Here is a 12,886-nt window from a genome sequence, read left to right as displayed (position 1 = left end):
AGGGGAAATAACTGGGATGTGAAATAACTGGCATGTGAGGACAAATTGAACAGCATTGTTAGTCTTTGAGAGAGGAGCTCCTGGATATTAAGAAATGGAGGGCTTGGCAGGTATTTATTTGAAACTTGTCTTTTTCTGTGAGAAAGGGACAGTAATCATCTGCATTAAAAAAAAAACCCTGCTGTTGCCAAAGTTAAAAAGCCTTCCAGTTGGACATTCTAATGGTAAATTGGAGGCTGTTTTCCTATAGCCCTGAGAATAACTAAACGCCGCTTTTGAAAACACACTGGAAGCCAGTGGGATTCACAGCCCTGAATGATGTCATGATCCATTTTTCAGTGGTAAAAACATGCTGGGGGTACGTGACCAAACAGTTGGGCAAGGTGCGTTTTTGGAGATTAAACTTCAGCCCCATCAAGAGTTGCTTAAGTGTTTGAGGCACAGTACAAACAAAAATGTTTGTTTTTAATTCTCAAAAGGACAGTTCATTGTAGAACTGGATGTTGTCATCGCTCTGCCACCCGTCGTGCTGTCCCACCTTGCTTGCCACTCTGGCAAGACGTTGGCTTCATTACAAGTTACCCTTGGAAGGGTCCCAAAACTTGTTGGCCCAGCTTTTCAGGCCGGTTTCTCTTTATCAAGCTTCTAAATAGTCCCCCCCTCTCTCCCTCTTCTTTCTTTTTCTTCCCCAACCATTAGGAGGCATGCTTTTTAAATCTAAAAAAGCTGTCACATGCCTTTCCCATAAAGTGGCTATTTTAAAAATCTGGTTTTGTACTGTAGGGTTCTCTTCCAGAATTCTGTTTGCAAAAAACTCAATTCTAGGCCTTTTCCACCTAGGCTATCTGCCTCGGGTTCAATGCTGTTTTCCTGCTTCCCTACTGCATTATGATATATTTATTCACTTCCTGACATTTCCCTGGCTGTTCTCCAGTCTTTCTCAAACCTGGTTTGCTGCAGAGTTTTGGGAGAGACTTTAGTAAAGCCTTGATAGCTGCGGTGTGCAAATTGGATTTTTCCACCTTCATGGCAGTCATTTTTCCTAAATTATATTTAAATTGCCCATTAAAAATTGCTTTAAAGCTGCTTGGGTACCTAATTTAATGGAGGATTTTCCCAGGCAGAATAGCTGCTGGCGTTATTTTCATTTCAGAGTTATCTGTCATCTGTGACTCCTTGTGGAAAGCTGGATTATGAATATTCTTTCCCTTTCATCTCTTCAGGAGTTCTGAATTATCTAAAAGAGACTTTCACTCATACTCCGAGCTACGACATGAGCCCCGCCATGTTGAGCGTGTTGGTCAAGATGATGATCGCTCAAGCCCAGGAGTGCCTCTTTGAGCAGATATGCCTTCCTGGGATACGGAATGAGTTTTTCACACTAGTGAAGATGGCCCAGGAAGTTGCTAAGGTAGGCTTCCTGTTCACAAGCGTGTGTGCTTAACAGCATGCCTTTTAAAGAATAGGAATCTCTGCCTGTTCAGGCCTACGGGGTAATGAGTTTTTTTTAAAAAAAAGGTTTTACTACCAGAAATGTGCTGATGGAAGTCCTGTTAGCAACTCTGAGTAAAAGATGAGCATCATTTGTTTTCTCAGAATTTTGAACAGGCATAGCAGGATTCCTGTCGCTCCAGCCCCTGTTTGAAAGGACAACATGTGAATGAAGTTCACAAGAAGTCACATTCTGTTGTCAAACTCTGCATAATCTGGTGAGCCCTGGACAGTGGCTTCCAGAAGACTGGCTGGTAGCAGCAAGCAAGAGTCATTGAACATGTGACTTTAAAGCAGTCTGTTCCAAAGCTTGCCTTGCAAGTGTTGAGAATGGGCATTTCTCAATTATGCTCCTGACCCAGATTGTTATCTAGCCCCTTGGAAGCAAAGCACATGATTTGTCGAAGGCTTTCACGGCCGGAATCACTGGGGTGCTGTGTGGTTTCCGGGCTGTAAGGCCGTGTTCTAGCAGCATTCTCTCCTGACGTTTCGCCTGCATCTGTGGCTGGCATCTTCAGAGGATCCGAAGCCCAGGAGTGCCTCTTTGAGCAGATCTGCCTTCCTGGGATACGGAATGAATTTTTCACACTAGTGAAGATGGCCCAGGAAGTTGCTAAAGTAACTAAGGCAGGCTTCCTGTTCACAAGTGTGTGTTCACAAGTGTGTTCAGATCCTCTGAAGATAATTCAGATGCAGGCGAAACGTCAGGAGAGAATGCTGCTAGAACACGGCCCTACAGCCCGGAAACCACACAGCACCCCAAAGCACATGATTATTAAACTAGCCGTCTGTCAATAACTCCTCTTCTTTTTGAAGGCAACGGAAAGATAGGCCCCCAGCAACCATACAGCCCCTGCTGGGTTAGGATAGGACACCAATACAGTTCACAATGCTGAGTTAAAGGCCAGGTCAGTGTACAGTCCCATTTTTTTTTCTGAATAATCCAAGCAAAAATATTAAATGTTAACTTTCCAATAGTTGCAGTATGAAAATAATTTTGGGGATGATGAAAGAAGTGCAGAAAGGAAAATGTGGAATTTCAACAGGTGGACAGAAGGACTAGGAACTTCAGTTGAGGGCTAGTGGCTTGTGCATGATCCTAAATAGGCTGAGCTAAGAACGGGAGAATCCCTGGTTTGAATCCCTCCTCTGAGAGGAGCTCAGGAGTTGGCATTAGGCAAGTTACACTACTTGAGCTTCAAACCTCCCCTCCCCCATTGACCTGTTCCCATGATGGTGAACCTTTGGCACTCCAGATGTTATGGACTACAATTCCCATCAGCCCCTTCCAGCATGGCCAATTGGCCATGCTGGAAGGGGCTGATGGGAATTGTAGTCTATAACATCTGGAGTGCCAAAGGTTCGCCACCACTGGCCTATTCTATAGGGCTGTTGTAATGACTACAAAAAAGGTAAGAGGTTGTATCCTGCCTAAAATTTTCATGTGCTTAAGTGAGGACACTTTCAGCTATCTCCTCTCATGACAGGCCTCTGACCCCCCTGCTGTTCTGGGGCGGGGTGGGGGGTTTCCAGTCCCCCAGGAGCTGTGTTTTCTGGGTAGTTTGGACTACAGAGGGAGTGGGAAAGCTAAGGAAGTCACACTTCCACAGGTGGAAATCCTTTCATACATGGAAGTTGTATCCAGAATTGAAGCCAATATACCTGAAGCACTTGAAACACTTGAAATTGTTACGTGGTTATAATAATTACTCCTTACAGCTTACAGTCTCTTCTTTCCTCGATGTACCTGTCTTATTGACTCCCAAGTACTTTAAAAGCAATAGTGGGATAATACCTTTATTACGACCAACTAAAGCATTGCAAAGTGAGCAAGCTTTTGCTCTCCCCAGAGCTCTTCATGTGGGCTGCTCAACAAAATTAGGAAGGTTGAGTGGAAGGGAAAAAGATGTCAATCAGCTTGATGAAGAGGCCAGGTTTGCAACCAGCCATCGTTAACCTGTGGTGATGGAGCTCTTGATGACACCAAAACTTGCTTGAACTTCAACCTTGTCCTCCATTTTAGGTTGGAGAAATCTATATGCTCGTTAACACGGCGATGAATCAAGCACCAGTCAAGGAGAACATCCCTTACTCTTGGTCAAAACTGGCCCAAGTCAAGTCGGACCACTTCAGGGCTTTGGCTCATTACTTCATTGCCACGATTCTGATTGACCACCAATGTGAGAATGAGTTCAATTCACTTATTTTACACCCCTCTGCAAAGTAATTTTAGTCCCAACTAAATTGAAACTCGTGTTATATCTTGGGGCTCTGACTGTGTGCAAGTGACTAAATTGAAACTCGTGTTATGTCTTGGGGCTCTGACTGTGTGCAGGTTTTATGGAGGGGCTTGCTTGCAGGGGGACTTGTCTGGTCCTTTAAATTTCCCCCCTCCTCTCCCAGAGATTTGTGTGCTCCAAGGAGTATGGAAGTATGGAATGTGACTATTTTGAAAGGCTGGAGGGAAACCCATGTAATGAAGAAGAGTTGGGTTTATACCATGCTTTTTTTCTGCCAAAGTGGCTTACGGTCACCTCTGTTGACACCTCTGTTGAGAGGAGACGTCTGAGGGGGGATATGATTGAAGTCTATAAAATTATGCATGGGGTAGAAAATGTTGACAGAGAGAAATTTTTCTCTCTTTCTCACAATACTAGAACCAGGGGGCATTCATTGAAAATGCTGGGGGGAAGAATTAGGACTAATAGAAGGAAACACTTCTTCACACAACGTGTGATTGGTGTTTGGAATATGCTGCCACAGGAGGTGGTGATGGCCACTAACCTGGATAGCTTTCAAAGGGGCTTGGACAGATTTATGGAGGAGAAGTCGATTTATGGCTACCAATCTTGATCCTCTTTGATCTGAGATTGCAAATGCCTTAACAGACCAGGTGATCGGGAGCAACAACCGCAGAAGGCCATTGCGTTCACATCCTGCATGTGAGCTCCCAAAGGCACCTGGTGGGCCACTGCAAGTAGCAGAGAGCTGGACTAGATGGACTCTGGTCTGATCCAGCTGGCTTGTTCTTATGTTCTTAACAAAACTTTGCTGAGTGGGACTGTGGATTGCTTCAAGCTCACCTTTTTTGTTTGCTTATTTTAAAAGGCCTGTGTGAGTGCAACATACACATCAATTACCCCTTTCCCCCATTTACCATGATAAGTTTGTCTGCTCTGTGATAAGATGGTTGTTTGTGTTTTGGGTTTTTTTGTCCTGGTGTTGCCTTTTGGAGGACACTTTTCAAAAAAAAATAGTCAGTGCTAGAATTCTTAGAACTGTATTAGAATTGTGAATTCTGGAGCATCAGCCCCCTTCCCAAGTTAAAATGAAATACTTTAATGTTGGTAATTACTTCATAATTACTTTTGTGCACACGATCAGTAAGGTGTCGTCTTGCGCACTGACTGCTGTTTCACGTATTGCCAAGGGATCGTTTCAACCCACGCAGTACAGTATAACAGTTTCTAATGAGCATTTTCCTAGAATATCTTTAAATAAAAGCCCATGCTCTTTGGTCTATGTTGCTGGGGCATTTTGGATTAACTTAACTATGCTGCATTTGAAAATAATGGGAAGAATGAAGCTGGGTGTGCATAGAGTCCAGAAGGCAGGTAATTAGACAAGCATGCTGCTTTTTCCACTATAGGGCTGTAGCTCATATTGCCAGACATTTGCGACAAATGCGAGTGACTTGGGGCTCCTGTTCATGCCACCTGCCAATTCATGCTGCTCAAGAAGACTCTGAATCACTCAGTCCAGCGTAAGAGCAGCACAGCGTGTGCCTATTTTAGAAATGGCTTCCTATTAGAGCTTGCAGGAAGGAAAGGCCATTGATACAAGGCTTCTGTTCCTCCTTCCGAGTAATTTCATTGTGTTGCCCTGAAAAGCTCTTAACAAATAACCACAAAATAACAGAGAAAGGTCTTTGCCCCAAGGAATTTACAAGCTGAAGCCAACACGCATGGATGCAAACACATCTTGTGGTTTCCAGGCTGCGTGGCTGTAGTCTGGTAGTTTTTGCTCCTAACATTTCACCCTCATCTATGGCCGGCATCTTCAGAGGCAAGTCATGGTGAGACGGACTGGCGTTGATGGATCTTCAGTATAAGGCAGGTTCATGGGTGTTCGTGGGCTTTAGAGGAGGAAGGCATATTTGACATGCTGAGTGAAGAGGCCTTGGGAGTTGGTATTCAGGCATCTGGCTGTAAAACAAGTTTCTGAACAATTAGAACAATGCTCATGGTAATCCGCCAGGAAAACAAGTTCTGGGGATTGTTTGGAAGCATTTCAAGTCACACCTTCCCTGAGAGGGTTTGGAGGAACCTCATGTAGATGGAAATGAAAGCAAACACTTACGCATTCTTTCCTTTGCACCATCCCAGTGCGTCAGAATGATGATGAAGACCAGCAGGAAAAAGCACTCTCCCAGCTCTACGACCACATGCCAGAAGGCTTGACCCCTTTAGCCCTTTTGAGGGACAGAGGCCAGCGCAAACAACTGGGTAAGGACAGGCATATGCACTCGTGCATCGTTAAACCACAGTTTGCACTAGCTGTATTTCAGAACCCAAACCATGGTTTAGAGCCAGCTGGGAATTGGGCTTTGGGGTGAAAGTCTCAAAAATAGCTCATGGGTCTCTCAAAAAGCAAGCTGTTTTTGTCCATTTAAAGCAGGGATCTGCACCCTGTGGCTCTCCACATGTTCATGGACTACAATTCCCATCAGCCCCTGCCAGCATGGCCAATTGGCAGGAGCTGATGGGATTTGTAGTTCATGAACATCTGGAGAGCCGCAGGTTGCAGTCCCCTGATTTAAAGTATGTATTATGAAAAAGCAGACCCTTTTAAGGCCATTAAGTCCCAAATTATTTAATCACACTCCTCTTTAGAGCATAAACAAGGTTTGCAAATTCTCTCTAAGATTTCCACTTCTAGTTTGACGTCCAGTGGAGCACCACAAACAGAAAGGGGGGTTCTCTTCAAAACAAACCTAAGTGGAGGGGGTGGGGGTGGTTTGCTGGACTGTAGACAGAAAGTCAGGCTTTTACATTTAAAAGAACACTTTGATCAAGACTCACTTGAATAATCCTTGCACTTACACGGGATCCTTGAAACATCACCTAGGAAGGCTGATTAACTTGCAAAAATCATGGCCCTGAGCATTTTGCCCGCAAAGGAGCATTTGTCTGAAGAGCTGATGAGATGAGGCCCATTTCTGTTGACATTTCATGCAACCAATATAGTATGGGGCAAAAAATTAAGGGGATCGTCTCTCTTTACGAAGCTGTATTTTCGTTTCTCCAGGAAAAGCCCACTTGCAGAGGGCCATCGTTTACCACGAAGAAGCCTTGCGGGCTTGCGGCTTGTGCAAAAAGCTTCGGAACATAGAGGTCCTGCAGGAGATTCTGTCCATTGCGCACAAGCGTTCCTGCCTCAAATATTCACAGCAGGAACAGGAGGACGATTTCTTGAGTTTGGTGCAGGCTCCTGATATCCTTCGTAAGTACTTTTCAAACCAGGATGCTTCTTTCGTGAAAGCCTTTTATGTACCAAGCGAGAGCTTAAGGTGGAATGCCTAATGGGGCAGCTCTGAGCAGAGACGCACCCTTCTAAATCCACTGTGGGCTTAAGGGCGTAACTCTGCTTGTTTATTTGTTTATTTGATTTGCTGCCCTTCCCCTCCTGGGCTTGGGGTGGCTCTCTCTCTCACATAAACCTTCATATATGTGCATACACACACACAAGCATCTAAAACATACATAAAATATACTACTAGATCCAAGTAACTGTAACCCTCCAGTTCATAAGACTAACTAATAACAACCATAACTCCAAGGGGCCCTGATGACTAGATAAAAAAGGGATCACAGGGTAGGGCCGAGGCCTAGATGGTTAACCGGAGTTGCCTCAACTATATGGATTTCTACCTCCATCACCAAAACAGTTGTGGGCACCTCTGCCTCGGCTACGAACTTACTTAGGATCCTAGGGCAGGCCTCTAACTTATGGAAGCCGATTTCAGAAAGAACATTTCTAGGCCGGACCCTGGAAACGGGTCTTAGAGGGAATGGAGTGTTGGACTCTGGAGACTCGTGTTCAAATCTGGATCACCGTGTCACCAAAGAGAGACAGTGTGGTGTATAGTAATTAGCATGCTGGACTAGGATCTGTGAATCCCAGGTCTGAATCCCCAGTCTGCCATGGAAGCTCAGTTGGTGACCCTGGGCTAGCAGGGTTCTTGTAAGGATAAACTGGAAGCAGGAAGCGGCATGTCTTCTGCTGCTTAAACTGGAAGCAGCATGTCTTCTTGGAGGAAGGACAGGGAAATTAATGTTTAAAGTGGTCAGTCGTTATAAGCTTTTAGCTCTGATGTGTGTTCATTTTCTGGTTTGTTTTTCCTTACAGCTAAGACGGACCATAAAATAGAAATGATTCCTCCTCAGTTCTCCAAGGTGAAAGTCAAAGATTTCTTTGAAAGGCTGGTAGGTAGGAAGCTATGCTTCCTGTTGATATTTGTTTTGTGTGCTGTCTGTCTCTGCTGTTAAGGAGACTGAATTCCTTCTTGCGTCGGAGGGAAATTGACCAGGTGTCCAAATGTGGAGTTCCTTGGAGTGTTACTATCTCAACAAGAAAGCTCCCCCCTTCACACACATACAAATAATACCCATCAATTGCTTGTGACTGAAAACAGCTTATGGTCACTTTTGTGATCTGATAACAATCAGCCCTGTATCAGGCATGCATCAACAAGAGGCAAACCCTGATTGCAGAATTGAGCTCATAGTCCAGAAATTAAACTATGTTATACCTGTATTAAACCGAAGAGGACTGGTGTGTAAACATTTGGCTACTGTACAATTGCAAGGAAATTTCTGGACAGTGCATGAGGAGGGGAGAGTACATATGTGTTTGTAAGAGATTGTTAAATCTACTTGGCTTATAATTCTCAGATCATTGTTTAGCCTGTCACTGTTTTATCTTTCAGGGCCCATTGACAGTGTTTTCGGCAAAGCAGAGGTGGACGGCTCCTCGTGCTGTTAATTTTTGCTGTCAATCTGGAAATCTGGGATTCACTGTGAAAGGAGGCCCACCAGTACACATCTATGGTCTTGATCCATCTTGTCCCGCAGCCGTAAGTAGAGCTCTCCTCTCTAATTTTGCATGTACTCAGGGGGACCCCAGTTAGGTAACCTGTAGTTTAACCAGATCTCTATGCAACTCCCCTCCCCCAACCTGATGAGAAGGGAGTATAGACTGTTGAAAGCAGCTGAATATGATTGAAAGAAAAAGGTGGGGAAAAGCTCAAAATCCTGAGAGTCTTAAGTAATGCTGGATTGGGTTGGAGGATGTGTTGCTTCTGGAGACAAAAGGTGAAGGCCAGCTTACAAGACCAGACAAAAGAGGTGAGCACATAAATGGAGACAGAAAAATCACTACTTGTACTCCATAGCTGGTAAGCAGTAGTCAGTAGTCTTGTCAGTCTAGGATTAGCAATCAGATACTCAAGCAAACTTCTGAAATGAAATTCTTGGAAGTTGTAATAATATCAGGAAGCAGTGATGATACCTAGATACAGTTTTACTTTTGATTGGGCTGACCCTTCACAGTAATGATCTCTACAACATGAGCAAAGTTCAGCCATTCTTACATAGGAAGAATTTCATGCTACATTGTCACATAAGCACATTTGTCCCATAAGCATATGATGAAAATGCTTCTGCGGTCCCAGCTGATATTTAAGATGTATCCAAATTATCTTACAGTTGGCTGGTTTGAAAGAAGGAGACTGTTTGGTTTCCATTGGAGGTGTGGATTGCAAATGGCTTGGAGTGGGTGAAATCTTGGAAAAGCTCAAAAACTTGAGAGGGCAGGATATTGAAATCCAGGCTATCAGCTGCCAAGATGCAACAGCTTTGATGGTAAGTAAAAGAACAGCTGTACACTTCAGGTTTGAGCATGATAATTAGCATTTCTGCTTGTTCAAAGCACTTTATCTTATGCCAGTAACACTTGCAACTTGTATACAGGGCCTGACATCTTGTGAGATGTTGGCAGTCACACTTTCCACCAGTGTGATGTAGTGGCTAAGAGCAGTGGACTCTAATCTGGAGAACTGGGGTTGATTCCCCACTCCTGCACATGAAGCCTGCTGTGTGACCTTGGGCCAGTCACAATTAGCTCTAAACTCTCATAACCCCCTCCTACCTCACAAGGTATTTGTTGTGGGGAGATAAAGGGAAGGAGTTTGTAAGCTGTTTTGAGACTCCTTCCAGGAGAGAAAGGTGAGGTATAAATCCAGACTCCTCCTCTTCTATAGGAGAGCCCTAATTGGAGCAGATGGCACTTAGAGGCATTTATCTGTGTCTCTCTGATATGATGATTGATTGTGGAGTTTTTGAGCCACGCTTTGTTGTACTCTTCACTCGGAATACCTTAAAGATTTTTTGAAAGACTGAAGCAGGAACTTGCCTTTGCAAAAGCTGTGTTAACTCTTCCTGAGATTTTAAGACTAATTAGGGACCATTCTGGACCATACAAATACATGTTTCCGATTAGACTTCTCCAGACCTAATAAGTGAAATTCTTGGAGGTCTAGACTGGTCTGTCCACCCCCCTGCAACGATTATAATTAACATGAAAGAATGGTGAACCCTGTCTCTGGAAAATAGTTCAGGCTGTGTGGTCTTTTGTTGTCTTCGGAATGCTGTGACCCATTATGGATGACTGGATTCTTTTTTTACGTTCCCCTATCCCCACCCCTATTCCATTGCAGTATAACAAAAGCGCAACGTATTCTGTGGGGATGCAGAAAACCTACTCGTTGATCTGCTTGGCCATGGAAGAAGATAAAATAGACACGGCCAAAAAAGTGACTCCGAAGGTGTCCTTTCTGAGCTGGGGGACAAAGAACAGGAAGAAAGCGGCCAGCACCCTCTGCCTCCCCTCCGTCATATCTGGGAGCTCTTCAGCAAAAAAGAAACTCGCGTCACCCTTCACACTCCTGAACTTGGAAGGTTCATTGTACTGAGACTGAAAAAGATGGCTTCTTTGCCATCTGGAAGTCTTTCCCCAAAAGTGCCATAAATCTGAAATGTAGTGATGTCGTTCTAGAATAATTTCACTCAGTGGCATGCTGACTGAACTCTGGCCCAGTTTCTGCCATCTATAAAAACCCTGGGTTGTTGGAGAAGAAGAAAGCTGTTGGGAGAGCATTGAGGACCCTGGGCAGAGAAGAAATTGGCCTTACCTGCTACTGAATTTCTCAGAGGTCTTTTCTCTCTCTCTCGAAGTAATACTTTTGTAAGAACCTGTAAACAAAACTGTTTATAGAATATTTCATATGCTACAGACTTGGGATGGGGGGAGGGGGGTGGAGGGGAGAGGAACTATGAAGGATTTTTTTAAACTACATCAATGTCTAACTGTGTCAATGATGAGCAGTAACTTCAATGAAGACAGACTGAAAGACAGGTGAACATAGGAAAACTGTTTTGGCAAGTCTTGTGTGGGGCTGGTGCCTTAAGATGGTGGATAACCTTGTGAGGCTTAGCAGCCACTCACACACAGGCCTCAGCTATGGAGACTGTGGGAGTTGATCTCCCAGCTCTTTTTTCTCTCTAACCATCATGTGTGATTCCAGTCAGGACCACAAAGAGAGGTGGCATTTTAACCATGCAATCCTAAACCGAGTTACACCCTTCTGAGTCCACTGTGAAGTCAATGGGTTTAGAAGGGTGTAATTGTTTGTTTACTTCATGTATGTCCCCACCTCCCGTTTCTGCTCAGGCTGTGGCTGCGTTCGCAGAGTGCTTAAAGTTGCAAGCAGCTGAACCCTGAGGCGCAATCAAACTCAACCGAAGCTGCCTTCAGATAGTGCAAGGACTTTACAAAGGGTGGATTAATAAATCTGCACTTGGAGAAAGCGGTCGCCTTGATTGCCATCTAAATGTTGCATGCAGAGCCACTTTTCCATGGTTGCATTGCACAAGACCTGTCATTATCTACCCCACCCACATGATTGTGAACCTTTATAGCAGACAGCAGTACTGTGGGATAGACACACACCATTGGGAAGCATCTTCCATGGTGCTGTAGCCGAGTTCAAAGGAGAGCCTATTAGCCCAACCTGAGAAGCTGCCCTAATATTTCAAGCTTCAGGTTCAGCGCAGTTGCACACTGGTGTGGTTCTTTACAGCTAAGCAACAACTAATGTAAATAAGGCAACTACTGGAGGCATTTTAAAGCCAGGAATCCTACTTTGGAAACTTGATGGTAGGCTATGTGAATATTTGTGGGGTGGGAGGAATAGAGCAGTCTTCCACCATCAACTTGAGAAATACATGCATTAGAGCTCCCCTCAGTGGATTGACAGAAATCCTGGTCCAAAGAGCTTATAGCACCATTAAATGCCCCCTTTAAAAGAAAGAATTTAGGAAGAAGGACATCAGATAATTCAGGAACTTATGATTTTTCTGTTAAGTTTTTCCTCTTTTTTTTTTTTTACAAAAATAGTTATTCTACTGTCTATTCATTTTAAAGCTGTGGGTTGCTAACACAGTAGTGTTAGTCTGAAATATTGTCTACAGGGTAGATCTTATAATGTTTGATACTCAAAACATTTTAAGTGGGTGAAATCCTAACTCTGCTGTAACTAATGGGAAAGCTATCCTTCTGGCTTCCATAGAGTTGGGACTACTTCCCTTGATGGAATGTCAGAAGACATTCCAAGTCAAAGTATGGGCAAGGGACTGGGACTTTTTCCTTTTACATCCATCCATGTGTCCATTTAGGATTTTGTGTTGATATGCAATAGATGTAAATATATAAATTTTAAAGTTTATTTAAGAATGAGTCCTGCAGCCATCTTCTGGTGAGGAATAACTTGGTCTCCCCCCACTCCGCATTTTAATACAAGCAAGATGAAACAGCTTATTCTTTTACTGTTGACATTGCTTTAAAATGTTGATGTAAACTAACTTGCTCTATTCTTACCCTTTTGTGAAAGGAGAAATCCTAAACAGCCATGTATTCTTGTTGTTGTTGTGCAATATCTGAATTAACACGAGAATCTACCCTACACATAATAAAAAAAATTGTAGCAAGTTGTGTAGAGTTGCTGGATGATTTGATGATTAGCATGGGGGCTGCATTATCAGTGATGCTAAATACCCTGTAGAGTGGTAGCAGCCAATCTTTTTGAGAAAAAAGTGTCATAAGTTGACTACAGAAGTTTAGGGCCACTATAGAGTTTGTTGCAATACAAATGCAAGCCCCCCTCCTCTCATATCTTGGTGTTTGCCTCTAGCCTTCCGATTTTGGGGAGCAAGCAGCAGCATATGGCAAACAAGTTTGAGCTGGGCCCTCCCTTCTGTCCAAAAATGCCTAAATTGTT

The 12,886-nt window shown here is 43.8% G+C and overlaps 1 protein-coding gene across 2 annotated transcripts in view; it reads left to right on the top strand.

Moving 5' to 3' along the window:
- The window catches only part of RHPN2 (rhophilin Rho GTPase binding protein 2), a 46,927-nt gene extending 34,331 nt beyond the window's left edge, over positions 1-12,596 (top strand). Inside the window, exons 8-16 of one of the 2 annotated variants that reach the window (XM_048515867.1) lie at positions 1,224-1,345; positions 2,044-2,109; positions 3,515-3,671; positions 5,877-5,996; positions 6,799-6,993; positions 7,900-7,976; positions 8,480-8,626; positions 9,258-9,413; positions 10,268-12,596. In XM_048515867.1, coding sequence (XP_048371824.1) covers positions 1,224-1,345; positions 2,044-2,109; positions 3,515-3,671; positions 5,877-5,996; positions 6,799-6,993; positions 7,900-7,976; positions 8,480-8,626; positions 9,258-9,413; positions 10,268-10,522 — 1,295 coding nt within the window. In that variant the 3' untranslated portion in view covers positions 10,523-12,596. Of the gene's footprint in view, positions 1-1,223; positions 1,412-2,043; positions 2,110-3,514; positions 3,672-5,876; positions 5,997-6,798; positions 6,994-7,899; positions 7,977-8,479; positions 8,627-9,257; positions 9,414-10,267 lie in introns of both variants that reach the window. The other variant, XM_048515866.1, reaches the window with a different exon arrangement.
- The last annotated feature ends 290 nt before the right edge of the window (positions 12,597-12,886 follow it).

Source organism: Sphaerodactylus townsendi, linkage group LG14 (assembly GCF_021028975.2).
Source record: "Sphaerodactylus townsendi isolate TG3544 linkage group LG14, MPM_Stown_v2.3, whole genome shotgun sequence".
Classification (NCBI taxonomy): Eukaryota; Metazoa; Chordata; class Lepidosauria; order Squamata; family Sphaerodactylidae; genus Sphaerodactylus; species Sphaerodactylus townsendi.
This window is presented reverse-complemented; position numbering and strand designations above follow the sequence as displayed.